The sequence below is a fragment of the Cucurbita pepo genome, chromosome LG09 (genome assembly GCF_002806865.2).
Source record: "Cucurbita pepo subsp. pepo cultivar mu-cu-16 chromosome LG09, ASM280686v2, whole genome shotgun sequence".
In the NCBI taxonomy this organism is placed as follows: Eukaryota; Viridiplantae; Streptophyta; class Magnoliopsida; order Cucurbitales; family Cucurbitaceae; genus Cucurbita; species Cucurbita pepo.
This window is the reverse complement of record NC_036646.1, coordinates 2829609-2845411: the sequence shown is the minus strand read 5'-3', so window position 1 is coordinate 2845411 and position 15803 is coordinate 2829609. Positions and strand designations below refer to the sequence as shown.

At 37.4% G+C, this 15803-nt stretch overlaps 3 protein-coding genes and 1 pseudogene across 4 annotated transcripts; 2 read left to right on the top strand and 2 right to left on the bottom strand.

Annotated features, from left to right (window-relative positions):
* Positions 1–431: 431 nt before the first annotated feature.
* Positions 432–1237, bottom strand: LOC111801870 (ribonuclease MC-like). Its single transcript, XM_023686071.1, has 2 exons — positions 983–1237; positions 432–914 (listed from the first exon to the last, which is right to left on the bottom strand). The coding sequence occupies exons 1-2, from the start codon at positions 1208–1210 to the stop codon at positions 483–485; spliced, it is 660 nt and encodes a 219-aa protein (XP_023541839.1). The 5' UTR covers positions 1211–1237; the 3' UTR covers positions 432–482.
* Positions 1238–1520: 283 nt separating this feature from the next.
* Positions 1521–6369, top strand: LOC111802034 (F-box protein SKIP5-like). Its single transcript, XM_023686291.1, has 6 exons — positions 1521–1530; positions 2496–2771; positions 3521–3665; positions 3763–3841; positions 5261–5319; positions 5798–6369. Exons 1-6 carry the CDS (start codon positions 1521–1523, stop codon positions 6153–6155), a joined length of 927 nt encoding a protein of 308 aa, XP_023542059.1. The 3' UTR covers positions 6156–6369.
* An 886-nt stretch (positions 6370–7255) lies between these two features.
* Positions 7256–12309, bottom strand: LOC111802030 (annotated as a pseudogene).
* LOC111801869 (E3 ubiquitin-protein ligase DIS1-like) lies at positions 10547–14971 on the top strand. 2 transcript variants are annotated; one of them, XM_023686070.1, is made up of 4 exons: positions 10547–10952; positions 12614–12840; positions 13882–14268; positions 14444–14971. In XM_023686070.1, the coding sequence occupies exons 2-4, from the start codon at positions 12631–12633 to the stop codon at positions 14762–14764; spliced, it is 918 nt and encodes a 305-aa protein (XP_023541838.1). In that variant the 5' UTR covers positions 10547–10952; positions 12614–12630; the 3' UTR covers positions 14765–14971. The 2 variants fall into 2 exon arrangements, with proteins under 2 accessions (XP_023541838.1, XP_023541837.1); XM_023686069.1 differs by lacking the exon at positions 10547–10952 and having other exon boundaries at positions 12352–12840.
* Positions 14972–15803: the final 832 nt, after the last annotated feature.

Genomic DNA, 15803 nt, shown 5'->3' with positions numbered 1-15803 from the left:
TTGTGGCATCAGTGAAGCCAATTTTCTTCTTGGCAATAAGAGCATGCATAAGTGATTTACTCCAAGATTGGTAATTTGCTCCATTTAATTTGATTGGAACAAGTGAATATCCCGGCTGATCAGAGTGATGAATATAATAAGGATGTGTTAAATCAAGATCTGAAATTTTGAAGCTGGATTTGGTTGATTCCGCCATAAAGGAAATTTTGATATTTAAGAACACCAAGATCGGTGCTCTGATACCATGTCAAGAATGAGAAATATAATTGGGATCGAAAGTATGATCTTGATTAGTGTTTAACCCGTTTTAAATAGGAGAAAAGTATATTTATATTTTTGCATTTTTTAGAAATACTTTTATCAATTAAAATGAATGGTGCACTTTAATAGTTGAAATAATTTAATTATTTAATTTTCTTAACATAAAGAAATTTACGATTAAAGTAATTTATTTATTTTTTTTCATAGAAGTCTTACACATCTCAGAATGAAGTGCTTAGGTAAAAAGCAAACCGTGGTGGGCAGTCGGCAAAAGGACAATCAATAAGGGTTGCACCATCCTTATGGAAGCATAATACGATTTCATGCAATTGGGTCTGTTTAGTGTTTTTATTGACGTTGCAACGAAGCCCTGGCTTCTTCCCGGTTGCGGCTTGAATGGCATTTTTGATGACTTGATATTGGCGGGATGTGTTGCCGGTCGGACCGAGTTTGGCGGCCTTCAAAATAGCCAGTAGGTCGTATCTGGGGTTTGTGCGAATGTTCAAAGCTGTTTGAAAATATTGAACTTGGTCAAAAACATTCTCCGAACATGGTCCATGTTTATTCCATTCCCTTCTCCAAAAATCTATGTCGTCGGGTCTTTCCAAGTTTGGCCAATGATGAGTCAGAAGTGGTTCGAGTGCAGCAAATCCCTGAACAAAAAAAAAAACCAGTTAGAATGTGATGCATTTGTAGGAGTCATTTTGTATATGGAAGGTACCTGAATGGTTTCAGAAAATTTTGTTCCTCCGCGGCAAACAAGGTAGCGCTTGGTGTAGTTAGCCGGCCATAGGCCATGGATGGTGAACCTGGTTGGAGATGGTGATTGAGCACACGGGAAATTTGCACATGTGGCCGGAGGCCACTGTTGCACCATTTGAAACAATTCAAATTGGGCATTCACAGAGAAGATGAGAGTGGAGAGGAGGATGAGATGAATATGAGCCATAAAGAGAAGTTAAGTGATGGTATACACAAATTGGAATGGCAATATATACATATATATAATAGACGAAAGGGAGTGGAGAGCATGGAGAAGAAGGGAGAAAAATAAAAAGATAAAAAAAGGAAAATCCAAAATTATTGAATTTTATGTGTTATCAATTATTTCTCAACCACTCTTTGGTTTAGGTTAATTTTTTGACCCCCAATTGATTCGGTTCGGTTCGGCTTCGGGTTCACTGGACAACAACCTCGACTTGACTCGAACCGGATAAAATGTTATACACTATATTAAGACATGTTACGAATTCACAACAATGTCTCCACGTACGTATTCTTTGTCTAATTTTAATCTTTGTGTCAGGGGTGGGGTGTACATTCAACCCGAATTCTAAGGTTTGGGTTCTGTTCGGTTCGGTTTCGGGTTAATGAGACAAAAACTTCGCGTTGACCGAATAGAGCAACATTTAGAAAGTACATTAAGAACCGTCCTACTTTGGCCCTCTATATTTAACTAGGCACATTATTTTTAGTTTTTTTTTTATATTTTTATATATTTTTTTTTAATTTCTTTTTTTTTTTTAAATACCTAATATTTCCTTCTATTTCCAAACACATATCATGGTTTATAATACCCATTTATATTATTTTTAATTTCTTTTTTTTAAAAAAATACATCATATTTCCTCTTATTTCTAAACACATTGTTTATAATACCAATAAGCTAAAACAACGTCTATATATATATTTATTAATTTTGATTTATACATAAATTTAGTTATTATTTTTGTTTCAATGGAAAGAAAAGTTTACAAAGTTTATTGATTTTGATTTATACATACGTTTAAGTTTACGTTATTTTCCTCCACCATTTTTTTTCGCACGGTAAAGTAAAGTTTGCCCAAAATATTTTGACTTTCTTTGACACCTATCTTAATAGACTCTCAAAATTTGGTTAGACAAATAGTTCTAAAATTTTAGTGTATTTATTATTTTTTATCACAATCCTAGCTCGCCCCACTCCACTCCACAGAACCCACGTTCACGTGCTCACCTTTCCAGTTTCAACCAAACCAAACCAAACCCTTTTCTGGTCACATATCTGGAAATGGATCCAGCCATGACATGGGCCGCAATTTTGGGCCTTCACAAACTCCTGGGCTGGGCTGGGCTGGGCTACCCATTTAGAAATTGAAGGCCCAGACGAAAGCTACTACCAAAACAATCTGGTTGCCGAAGCAAATGACAGAAGCTAAGCTATGATGTGGTAATTTGTTGAGCTGAGTCCCAAGCTTTGTGTGGGCTATGGCAGTCAAAGCTCGGAGGCCGGTATGAGTTGAGTGGTAAAGAAGAGCCAGAGCCAGAGCCAGAGCCAGAGCCAGAGCCAGAGCCAGAGCCAGTGCCAGTGCCAGTGCCAGTGCCAGTGCCAGTGCCAGTGCCAGTGCCTAAGGCCGTCATTTCGATGGTTCAGACGCCGACGATGGAAGTTAACAAGCACAGGAAGTTGATCAATAATTTGGACGATGGCTGTTTGATGCATATTTTCACCTTCCTTTCCCCCATACCAGCTATCTTTCCTTTCCCCCATGCATATTTTCAGCTTCCTTTCAGCTTCCTGCCGCAATGTGTTTCAATTTGTTATCGAATGTTTCTTCGTAAAATTTGTTTGATCTATTTGAGGATTTCTTTTTTGTTCCCTCTTAAAATTGCTTCGTTTGGATGAAATTGAAGGATTCTTCTGGTTGTGCCACAAATTAAGAGGTTTTCTGGGAGGAAGAGACTGAAAATTTTCAATTTAGGTATTTCTGGAAATGGATTGGGAGAAGAAATATAATTCTGATTTCGAATTTGACTTAAGTTGGAATTTGTTATTTCATTGCACATCTAAATCCAAAAAACTCGTTTGAAGAGATGGAATGCAAATCTTTCTTATGTTGAGTCTATCGGAGTTTTTGATTGAGACTTGTCAATATTCATTACGTGTGGTTCAAGTGAACTTCCTGAGCCTCAACAGTTCTTGATATGTGAGGTTTAAAAGAATTTCTTGTAAAGTTAGAAGTTCTTTCCTGGACTTTGGGTATGAATTGGTTGGGCTAACTAGTTGGAAAGAGATAAGAAAAATTCTGGAGGCAATAGTGAAGATCTACTAATTTTGCTCTAAGAACGCCAGTTCTTTGTACTTTGTGCATTTCTTTTGCTTCTATTCCAGTGGCAAATTTTTATCATTAGCCTTGTGAAATTGTTAGTTAGTGGATGCCGCCTGCATATTTCCATGGAGTTTCTGCTTTTTTTGTCACTTTTGCCATTGAGTTTGCAGATCGGTATAACACCGCCCTCGTTTGCCACAGATGGCGTTACTTGGCATGTCATCCGAGGCTGTGGCTGCGAGTAGAACGATCTATTAAAGATTTGTCCGAGTCTGGAGTTTTCCCAACCGTTGAGGCAGCTGTTGCTGCTGCTAGGTAAGTTGTTGCATGTTCATGTTTCTTTTTTATTTTTTTATGAGGAAATAATAAGAGTTACTTGTTAATAGAGCTTGAATGATTTTGTTCTTCATAGGCCTGGGGACACCATACTAATTGCAACAGGTGGAGTTCATTCTGCCTCTAACATTCAAATTACAAAGCCACTTTGCCTGGTATGCTCTTTTTCCCCGCCTTCTTTTGGCAGCTTGGGAGTTAAAATGTATTCTTCCTATAGGATTTAAATACCATCCAATTGCGAGGAATATCTTCTGAAATCATGTGTGGTTTTTTGAATAGTTTCGCTACCCTTTAACACGAAAAAAGTGCCTTATGTTTTATGTGCGAATAATTGTTAATAACTAAGAATTGTGATCCGTGTCTTTAATAAAATTGCTAATAAAATTGCTATATAAAGCTAGAACTTGGGTTCTGTTATTCTGCCTTTAAAAAATGTTTGCACACTTTCTTTCTTCTCTTTGTAGAGAAGCTAAGAAATTATAAGAACGAACACAACCTCAACCCTATCATCCAAGTACCAGAGTCTGATAATAATATGTTGCACTATCAAAAGGAAACTACAACGTACGTAAATGCTATTAGTTCTCTCACAAAGTCTTAAAAGAAGGTTACGTTATGCAGTATTAAAGTGAACCTTTGTAGGTTTTGGCCCAGCAATTGAAATTCAGATTAAGTACTTGTTTTGAGAAGCAGTTAAATATTGGTGAAACGTAAAACGGTGGCTTCCTCATCCAGTTGTGCTCAAGTTTTGGACTATAGAGCTTTTAACTTACTTTAGCACCTTTTGTACTATGAAAGTGCCAATATGAGTCATGTAGGAAATATTAGTAGAGTAGTAGTGAGGCCACCGAGTCGAACTACTAGATGGTGCATAACCAAACCAACCTAAATCGATTAGTCAACAGTTTAGTTGGTTCATTCTGGTGCGACGTGGCTTTGTAATGTTTAAGCCTTAAAATTTTGGCATTTCAAAGGCTCAGACAACTCTCGCCCTTGGGAAGACTAGTAGCATCGAAGCCTAATTGTCCTCTTCTGCTATTTGTTGAAGTTTCAATTTTTAGTTTATGTGTACATTATCAGTTGGCTCGGGTATGAATGATCTGGTCATGCCAAACCTGAAGCTGACTGAATATTACCAATCTTTTATACATGAGAAGTTGAACTATTGAACCGAGCTGGTCTGAACCGAAACCAGCGGCAGTTTTTGGTTGGTTTAATCGGTTTTTTTGGGGGGGTTTTCCGTTTTTCCTTGCATCCCTAATAGAGGGGGTTAGTGTTCTTAGGAGGGAGAGATCATTTTAGGATTGTCCATTGTGGGGCTTGGGAGAGAGATAGCCCTCTCGAAAGGCTATTGTTATATTGTAGTTTCTTTTTCATATTGCAATATATTAGTATTTTGTATTTTTTGTGTTGGGGTACATAACATATACGTCAATCTATTCCATACTTTTTTCTGGCTTAATTTACGATGGCAGTGTACGAACGTTCTCTTTCTCACAATGTGAAACTCATTTCATAAATAACTTTTAAGTTTCACCATTTTCCATCATTTATCTTATCTTAATATTGTTCAGATTGGTGGAGGTGAACTTCCTGAGGAGACAACACTTTTCTGTAGTCGTGGTTCGGAAAGGTACGTGGCATATAATGTAATTTGCAATGGTTAATCCTATACATTTTCTCTCTCTTAACCTTTTGAAAAAATGAACTTGAAAGGTCAAGGACCAAAATGCAGATTTTAGAGATCTTAAAAGTGTAGGAATGAAACCCGACGACTTAAATGGGATGAACTTGAAAGGTCAAGGACCAACATGGAGATTTTAGAGATCTTAAAAGTGTAGGAATAAAGTACAGTTTTAACACGATGACTTAAATGGGACGAACTTGAAAGGTCAAGTACCGAAATGGACATTTTAGAGATCTTAAAAGTGTAGGAATAAAGGACGGTTTTAACACGATGACTTCAATGGAATGAACTTGAAAGATGAAAGACCGAAATGGACGTTTTAGAGGCCTTAAAAGTGTAGGAATGAAGGACGGTTTTAAGCTTCTCATTTTGTGACGTTTAGTGGCAACTAATTGAGACTGAACTTTCTGTTTCTTGTTAACAGTGCTTTGGAGTTCCTCTGTACCAGTAAACTCTCTAACTTAACAGTGAAGGCAGAACTTGGTTGCTGCTTGCTTCACAGAAAGGGAAGATTAATTATTGATGGATGTGTTCTTCAATGTGAGTCAAACCCTTTGGACTACCTATCATGCCCCATTGTTTGTACTGCAAGTCCCGATAGCCTATCGTCTTCCTCGGTGAAAGGCGGTTATACAGATGGCGTTTCTGTTTCACAAACCCGCATCGAGGGTGGTGCCAAAGCTATCCTAACGAGCGAGGACCTTGCGTTACAGCACGTTCGAGTTATTTATGCTCGAACAGCTTTGTTCTTTTGGTTTGACGTCGAACACAAGTTGCAATAATTTCCTTGTAATCCATTAGCAATGTGTATCTGTTTCAGCTGGTTAATCCTTAGGTATATATTGGTGATTCTTTAACTTGTATGATACTTCTGTTTAGGCTCGTCACATAATCGGTTTCGCCCCTAAATCTTTCGTGGTCGCTTTGTTTTTTATTCTTAACGTTTGGAGCTCCGATATGTAATTATTTCGAAAAAAAAATGATCGTCTTAGCTTATATTTTTTGTGTTTGACAATCACTCAAAATTTGTTTGATATATTACATTATTTTCTATTTAACTGGTAAGGTGAACTTTTGCACTTAAAAAAATGAATATATATATTGTTATTGTACAGTTAAATATAATTAGACCTGGAATTTTTAAAGTTAGTTATTTGTGACGTATGTTTATTAACTCGTGAGATTGGAGCATTGTCACAATTGGGTTCTTATGAGATGTTTGTAAGTGGTGTGGCACTCACTCTCACCATCTTAGGCATTCTCACACCTAAAACTGGTTTGAAAAACTTGAGAGTAGGCACGACTGAAATTTTCCATCCTCTTTTGGATGAATATGACAAGACACGGACCAAAATTATAATAGAGAGAAAATATATGAACTAAAAAATTCCATTAAAAAAATGTCAATTAAATTTAGATAATTTAGCTTTTATACCTCTGTAAGAAATTACATTAAATACTAAATTGTTACTCTTTTAATATAATGACATATTATTCTTATAAAAAATAAATCAAAATAAGTATTAATTGAACCAGGTAATATTAAACTCAAAAAAGTAGTAACAAAGTCCAACAAATTAATTGAACAAAAAAGAGAAAACTTGGAAGACATTCTGTCTAAAAAAACAGGACCCGATCCATGCCATCATTGATTACTCGTTTTGTGTGTTTAAGCTCATCGGGAGGGAATCAAAACATTAACTTTGGGTAATAACCAGTGTCTTTATCCACTAAGTTATGCTCAAGTCTTTACTCATATGCTCCTCCGCTACATTGGTAAGGGTGGTGGACCCGAACTAAAGTCAAAAAAAGTATCCGCGAACACACATGGACGCCCTTTTATGGGAAGAACTTTGGTCACGTGAGTCTTAACATGCCTCCGCTACATTGGTAAGGGTGGTGGTGGTGGACCATAACTAAAGTCAAAATAAGTATTCGCGAACACACGTGGACGCCCTTTTATGGGAAGAACTTTGGTCACGTGAGTTTTAACATTGTAAGAAATCACTTGTCCTTCGTCGGCTTCCATTAAAAGTTCATCTGAACTCACAAACAACAATGGCTTCTCGACTCCAAAAAAAGGACCAATTGTCATTAGTTTTGACCATGAAAAGACATCTTTCTCCATCTCCCAAACCGAGAACGTTTTTTCATTCCCTGCGTTTGAGCCGTGAAATACAACAATTGATCCATTCAACATTCTCATACTTATATTAGGGTTTAACATCACATCCTCCTCCACTAAATTGTTCGGTACTGGAATTTTGCCAAAAATTTCTTCGCTCATGTCAAACGTGCGTATAATATTTCCTTTTGTATTTCTTGACCACCAATAATATTTTCCTTCATGATGCATCTCACAACCCCCTGTTATCATTAAATACCTAAAATTAGGGGATTCAATTTCCCTCCATCTTTCTTTCCTCAACTCCCAAATCTCCACTCGAAGTGGTAGAAGATTATAGGCTCCCTCTTCGTCCGGGAATTGTACAACCCTAACAACTTTGAAATCCCCAGATTTGGAATCATATCCGAATCCAACACCGCTTGTTAATGAATCAAACATTTCATAGGGATCTTCATTGTGAAGAATCGATGATGGAAGCTTACGAAACTTTTCGGTCATCATATTAAAGAGGAAAATATCTCTATCGTACAAAAGACAAACTAAACCTTGAGAATGACCGTGAATAGTATTTTTTCGAAAATCACTTGATGGATTGTTGACATCGAGAATGGAAATAGATCGATCAGGGGTGTGGGAAAACTTGATGATGGAGGGTATATACGTATAGAGTTGAAAACCGATAATTATTCGACGGTTGATATAAATACATTTATCTTGTAAAGAAAAAATTGCAGGATCGTTGATCAGAGCGTACCATAANTTGATATAAATACATTTATCTTGTAAAGAAAAAATTGCAGGATCGTTGATCAGAGCGTACCATAATTTGCAAACAGACTTAAATTGGAGTAGAGACTGTGCGGGAAGCCTTGATAGAATTTCGATCAACAATACTATGGGGAGATCTTTTAGAGTCGCCATTAGAGGGTTCAAGTTTTATTTAACCATCGTTCATCATTATATAAGGAAGAGGTGAATGCAAGAAAGGATGAGCTGTCATTTATCTATTTATTTATTTATTTATTTTTGTGCGAACCAAATAACGTACCAAAATTAGATAGTTTTTGTTTTTTTTGTTTTTTTGTTTTTTTTTTTTTTTTTTTGCTATTTTTAATGCATCCTTAATGGTTAGGGAATAATTAAGAATTTTAATAATAAAATAATTTTAATGAACTTACTTTAAAACATCATATATTATACTTAACCGTTCAAGAAACCGTCACTCACTACACATAGAAATCTAACACATATTGCGACTATAGAGGGTGACCCGACCCGTGACCCGACCCGTGACCCAATTTGCAATCCAAGATTAGCACCTTCCCAAACTGCAACTGCTTTCAACTGACCCGACCTAGTTCCTTCCTGTGCCAATGTTATTTTGCCAGTGTCATATAGAAGGCGCGAGTGCTCCTTCCTCCGACAGTCGCTCTTGAAAAATATTTTCTGAATATCAGATCACTGCCGATCTAAGATCATAGATATAATATGATCTTAGGCCAGATTCATTCTTTGTTTTTGGCATGATATTTTGCTTTCTGTTTTGACATGATATTATGCTTTGGGTTAAGATTTTATTTTTACTGTATATGGAATATATGTTAGATTCACATGGTCTACCTCGTTTGAATTTGTCTTAGACCCAAGAGAATTACCCCATTATACTATTTAGGACATCATACTAGTAAATCATCTCACGTAGTGTAATAGCCCAAGTCCACCGCTAGTAAATATTATCCTCTTTGGGCTTTCCCTCTCGGGCTTCTCTTCAAAGTTTTTAAACTGCGTTAGAGAGGTTTTCATACCCTTATAAAAGATGTTTCATTTTCCTCTCCAACTGATGTGGAATATTACATATATGTACAAGAAGTAACTTGATAGTCGATAACCTTATTTAGAATTTGGTACATACCGAGAGTATCTCCACATGTGTACGTTGTTGGATCGCTATATCAACGTAGAGGGGGTGAATAGAGTTTTAACCATAAAAGTGGATGTTTAATTTTTTCTAAATGATAGTTTTTAAAGATAATAGAAAATAATAATTAATACAACAATACAGACAATAAGTCACAATAATAATTTTGAAATTAAATAGGAAATAGTTACGAGATATGACACCATAGTTAGTTTTAGAGTGGTTCGGTCAAACTCGACCTACTCCACTCCCCAAGCGCCTCTTGGAAATTTGAATAAAAAATTTTCTCGACTCTTTTCACGGATCAGAGCCCAACCACTCCCCCCAAATGCCATCTATTTTCTTGACTCTTTCTCGATGGATATGGCATTTGTTGTTCATGGTCTTGGTCTTCTCCAATAATATTGTTTAGATGAGTATATTTTGATTTTATAACAAATACCTTAAATTAGTTGTATAAATTATCAAAATTAAAAAAAAAAAAAATTTAATCGTGATATAATTATAACTTTTTAGTCATTTATTACGAACCAATTTTTCTTTTTAATTCTTGAAGCTTAGGTACGGGTAAAAATAACCACCAAACCGAATCAATGCCACAAAATCCACCTAAGAGTAAGCTCAACAAATGGACAGTTGAAAGAAAATTAACTCCAGACAGAGGCTCGACCCAAGAATTGGTTCACACCTAAAGCTAGTTCAGAAATCCCGAGTATGGGTGGAGTATCAAAACTACGCCTCAATGTAGAAGCACGACTTGAGAGTTGATCCGAGCCCACGAATGGTAAGGGATGTTCTGAGGCATTCTCACACCTAAAACTTAGTTCGAAAAGCTTGAGCTTAGGCACAAACGAAACTTCCATCCTCTTTTGGATGAATATGACAAGACACCAAACAATCAATGCAAAATAATTATTTTTTAAAAGTCAGAACAAATTCAACTATTCTATTTTTAAAAGTTTAGAAATTAAAATGGATATTTTAGAATATAAATTATTAAAATAGAAAAAAAATAAAATTATATATATATATATATATATATTTTTTTTTTTCTTCCCGAAACCGGGCGCCTGCGAGCCGTCCATAAGATAATTCATAATTCAATCATAACCACAGCGTTCATCACAGAGCGCTGCCGCTTTCCAACGCTCGTTTAAACTATAATTTTCTCTTTTTCTCTCTTCTGGGTATTTCGTTTGGCGATTGAAAAAGTTCAAAAAAGCTCTGAAAATTTCCCTTTCAATCATAATAAAATCAATTTTCAGAATTTCGAGGACACTGAAGCCGGCCTGCTTGTTGTGGGCAAGGAGAGAAGGGCCCGCACGTCTTAATTTCTCTCTTTTTCTTTCACTTTTTGTTCTTTCTCGAGAAATTTCCCTCTAATCCTCTAATCTCTTCTGTTCTTCATACGCTCCTCTTTCCTCTCTCTCCCTATCACCCTTTAATTTGAATTTTCGCGGCTCCCAAACGTGTAATATCTCTTTTTATGCTGTTTCTTGTCGTATCACACCCCAAGTCTGATTATCTTTTGAGGTATTTCTTGTTTTTGTTTGTTCTTCTTTGATTTCTTATGGGGTTTTTGAGTCGTTATGATCTGGGGTTTGCGTTATTTCTGGTTTTATTATTGTCTTGTGTTGTTTGAGGCCTTTGATTTCGTATGTTCTAATCTGCATTCCGTTTGTTGGTTATCTCATTGTGACTCTGGATATTTGTTGTTCATGTTTTTTTTCTTGGTGTTGTTCTTCTTTTGGAGCTCTGGATTTAGAAAATTTGTTGATATCATAACATTGAAGTTTTGGGTAATGATAGTTATTTTGTGTTTTTCATTCATTTATTCCATCGGACTAAAGGGTTCCATTCTCATGATTCTGAACTTGGAGGTATTCCATAAATTGCTCGAGCTTCTTGTTCTTGTTCTTTTTCTCTGTTGGGTGTTCTGGTTTCTTGTCTAATGGCTTGAGATGCTTTCTTTTTCTTGTAGTGAAGCATCTTTGTGGTTAGTAATTCATAGTTTTTACGCTTTGGTTTGCAATTTGGTAAGTTTCGGTGAAAGTAATGTTGAGGATTGTTGGGAGGGAGTCCTACGTTGGCTAATCTAGGGAATGATCGTGGGTTTATAAGTGAGGAATACTTCTCCATTGGTATGAGGCCTTTTGGGGAAGCCCGAAGCAAAGCCATGAAAGCTTATGCTCAAAGTGGACAATATCATACCATTGTGGAGATCCGTGATTCCTAATTGGGTATTAGAGTCATGCCCTTAACTTAGTCATGTCAATAGAATTCTCAAAGGTTGAACAAAGAAAGTTGTGAGCCTCGAAGGTGTAGTCAAAATTGACTCAAGTGTCGAACAAATGGTCTACTTTGTTCGAGGACTCCATAGGCCTCGGGGGAGGCTCTATAGTGTACTTTGTTTGAGGAGAGGATTGTTGAGGATTGTTGGGAGGGAGTCCCACATTGGCTGTATGGTAATGATTGTGAGTTTATAAGTACGTAATATATCTCCATTGGTATGAGGCCTTTTGGGAAGCCTGAAGCAAAGCCATGAGAGTTTATACTCAACGTGGACAATATCATACCATTGGGGAGATCCGTGATTCTTAACATGGTATCAGAGTCATGCCTTTAACTTAGCCATGTCAATAGAATTCTCAAATGTCGAACAAAGAAAGTTTTGAGTCTCGAAGGTGTAGTCAAAAGTGACTCAAGTGTCGAACAAAGGGTGTTCTTTGTTCGAGGACTATAGAGAAGGAGTCGAGCCTCGATTAAGGGGAGGCTGTTTGAGGGCTCCATAGACCTTGGGGGAGGCTCTATAATGTACTTTGTTCGAGGAGAGGATTATTGAGGGTTATTGGGAGGGAGTCCCACGTTGGCTAATTTAGGGAATGATCATGGGTTTATAAGTAATACATCTCCATTGTTATGAGGTCTTTTGGGGAAGCCCAAAGCAAAGCCAATGAGAACTTATACTCAAAGTGGACAATATCATACCATCGTGGAGAGTCGTTATTTTTAACAAGTAACCCTTAGTTCCTTATCGGTGGGTTTTGGCTTCTGATCGCCCCTAGAGCTTTACTAGAACACGTCCTTATCTGGTGAAGCACTCTTCTCAAGAAGCCTAGTTAGTTGCTGTGAAGATGTTCTTATACTTGCAAGTTCTTGTTCATACTTTTCTTAACTCATGTTTATGGATGTAGGCATTCTATTGATTAAAATGTCATCTGCAAATCCTTATTTTGATGACGTTCGGACGAAACCAGAGGTAATCGATCCTCCCCAAGATGAGGACATGATGGATGTTAGCGAAAGTGTTAGCGATCCTACTCGAAATGGAGGAAAGCCTAATGTAGCTGTCTCTAGCAGCGTTCGTGAGCTGTTGGAGTGTCCTGTTTGCTTGAATGCTATGTACCCTCCCATTCATCAGGTCTGTTGCCATCTTTTCAAAATCTTTTGAACGAAATTGCTTACTTTTTTTAAATTCCTTTAATCTAATTTGTCGACACGATATTGGCCTTTTTCTTAAAGGCGTCTAAGGAAGGCACCATATAGGTGAACGTATTCAATAGTTTAAACGAACAACTAGAAGCCATACTGTACCTTGGAAGATAGATGATTTTGTGATAAGGAATCGCTACAAAAGAAGTAAGATTTGGATTATCTTATTGATCAAATATCACAAGCAAGATTGATCATGTCAAGCTTGAATGATTCTAAACATGCAATCTAAACTACGAAGAATAAAAAAAAAAAAAAAAAAAAAAGAACTTAGCCCTCGGATAAAGAAAAGGTAAGAACTGCGAGATCTCTAGTGAGGACACTGGGCCCCGAAGTGGGGTTGATTGTGAGATCCCACATCGGATAGAGAGGGGAATGAAGCATTCTTTATAAGGGTGTGGAAACCTCTCCCTAGCAGACACGTTTTAATGACCTTGAGGGGAACCCGAAAGGGAAAGCCCGAAGAGGACAATATCTGATAGCGGTGGGCTTGGGCTATTACAAAAACACTTAGCTCTGATGATGGAAACTAAAATTCGGATTACCTTGTTGATCCACTTGTTTGAGATACAAATCACTCCACAAGCAAGATCGATCATGTCAAGCTTGAATGATTCTAAACATGCAATCTAAATTACGTAGAATTGCAAAGAAACTTAATCATTGGCTAAAGGAAAGCACAAATGCTCTTTTTACTCGTCCCTTTCACAAAGACAACATACACTGCTCTATATAGCTTCAAAATAAAAACCTTAAGCATTCCAAGAGCCATAACTTTCATAGTATATCAGGTTAGACGTCTGATCCGGATGATATCTACCGTGTTAATACCACCTAAAATCAACGTTCAAATCTTACTTTCTTAATATAGTTGTGCTTTGCATGGATGTAGTCTGCTACTTACTCAGAACCTTCATTTTGGCATTTGAGCTTGCCTTGGTTCATATCGATTAACGTTCTGTCATTGCAGTGTTCGAATGGTCACACATTGTGTTCGGGTTGCAAGCCTAGGGTGCACAACCGGTGCCCGACCTGCAGGCATGAACTTGGCAATATCAGATGTCTTGCATTAGAGAAAGTGGCTGCATCTTTGGAACTTCCATGTACATATCAAACCTTTGGGTGCGCGGGCATATACCCGTACTATAGCAAGCTGAAACATGAATCTCAATGTGCATATCGACCCTATAACTGTCCGTATGCGGGGTCGGAATGCACAGTTGTTGGTGATATTCCATTTTTGGTAGCACACCTAAAGGATGATCACAAAGTCGACATGCATAATGGGAGCACTTTCAATCATCGATACGTCAAGTCAAACCCGCAAGAGGTCGAAAATGCTACCTGGATGCTAACGGTACTATTCTACTTCATATTATTAATCATTTTTGGGTTAAACATGTATTCAAATGAAGCTTTCGTTATCAAGAACGAGCGTATTAGCTAGAAGAGGCTAACGAATCGAGTTCATAGGTTGTAGATATTGAGATGTCTGATACAAAACTGATACCGTTTTTTCGGTTGACTTGTAGGTTTTCAGCTGTTTTGGTCATTATTTTTGTTTACATTTCGAAGCTTTCCAGCTCGGAATGGCACCTGTCTATATAGCCTTCTTGCGCTTCATGGGTGACGATAACGAGGCGAAGAACTACAGTTATAGCCTTGAGGTTGGTGGAAATGGGAGGAAGATGGTTTGGCAAGGAGTGCCACGGAGTATTCGGGACAGTCATCGGAAGGTGCGAGACAGCTTTGACGGGCTTATTATCCAACGAAACATGGCTCTGTTCTTCTCGGGCGGAGATCGGAAGGAATTGAAGCTGAGGGTAACTGGTAGGATTTGGAAGGAGCAGTGAAAGTGTAGGTACGTTTAGGTGTCCTTAGAAAGTAAAGGAGGCTAAATAGAGAGAATGATACTATAGACGTCCAACCATGTAATGTAATATAGTTGTTCAAATACATCAACTGGAAAGCCTGTGTTCTTTACTCTTGTAAGAGAATTTCTACTTACTACTTTTTGCATTTTGCTCCCCACAAGAGTTCGATATTGCACTTTTAGGTCCCTCCCGAGAAAAACTTAAAAGTCTTACTCGTTAAACTATGCTTAAGTTGATACGAGCACTATGTCTTTATCTAAATACAGTTACTATAATCACAGAAAATAAGATATATGTTTCGACTCAAACATTTGAAATTTGAATTTTTCATTCTACAAATTTGTAAGAATCTACTCGACCCTTAAGCAGGTTGGGGGCGGTGTTCTAAAAAGCCAAGGATCAGTACAACGTCAAAAGTAGGTTTTTTTTTACTGTCTCATTGACCTTGTCTAGGCTTTCTTTGTGCGGAGCAACGCCTCCCTGTCCCTGTGCAGATGGGTTTGTTGCTCCTCCCTGTCCCTGTGCAGATGGGTTTGTTGCTCCTCCCTGTCCCTGTGCAGATGGGTTTGTTGTTGCTCCTCCCTGTGTGGATGGATAGGTTTGTTGCTCCTCCCTGTGCGGATGGGTTGGTTGTTGCTCCTCCCTGTGTGGATGGATAGGTTTGTTGCTCCTCCCTGTGCGGATGGGTTGGTTGGGTCTGAATAGAATTCAGAGTCCAACCTATCTCTATTTTCGGGTTGGATGGATTTGTTGCTCCTCCCTGTGCGGATGGGTTGGTTGGGTCTGAATAGAATTCAGAGTCCAGTTGGGTCTGAATAGAATTCAGAGTCCAACCTATCTCTATTTTCGGGTTGAGTTATCGGGTTGTTCTTTATTATTATTATTTAAAAAAAAAAATCTTAATTATATCTATGAATTATAATGTATTATTAACATCAATTATAAAAAACTCAACCCAACCTAAAATAAAAAAATAATAATAATAATAAAAAAAAACTTATAATTAATAGTTTAAATG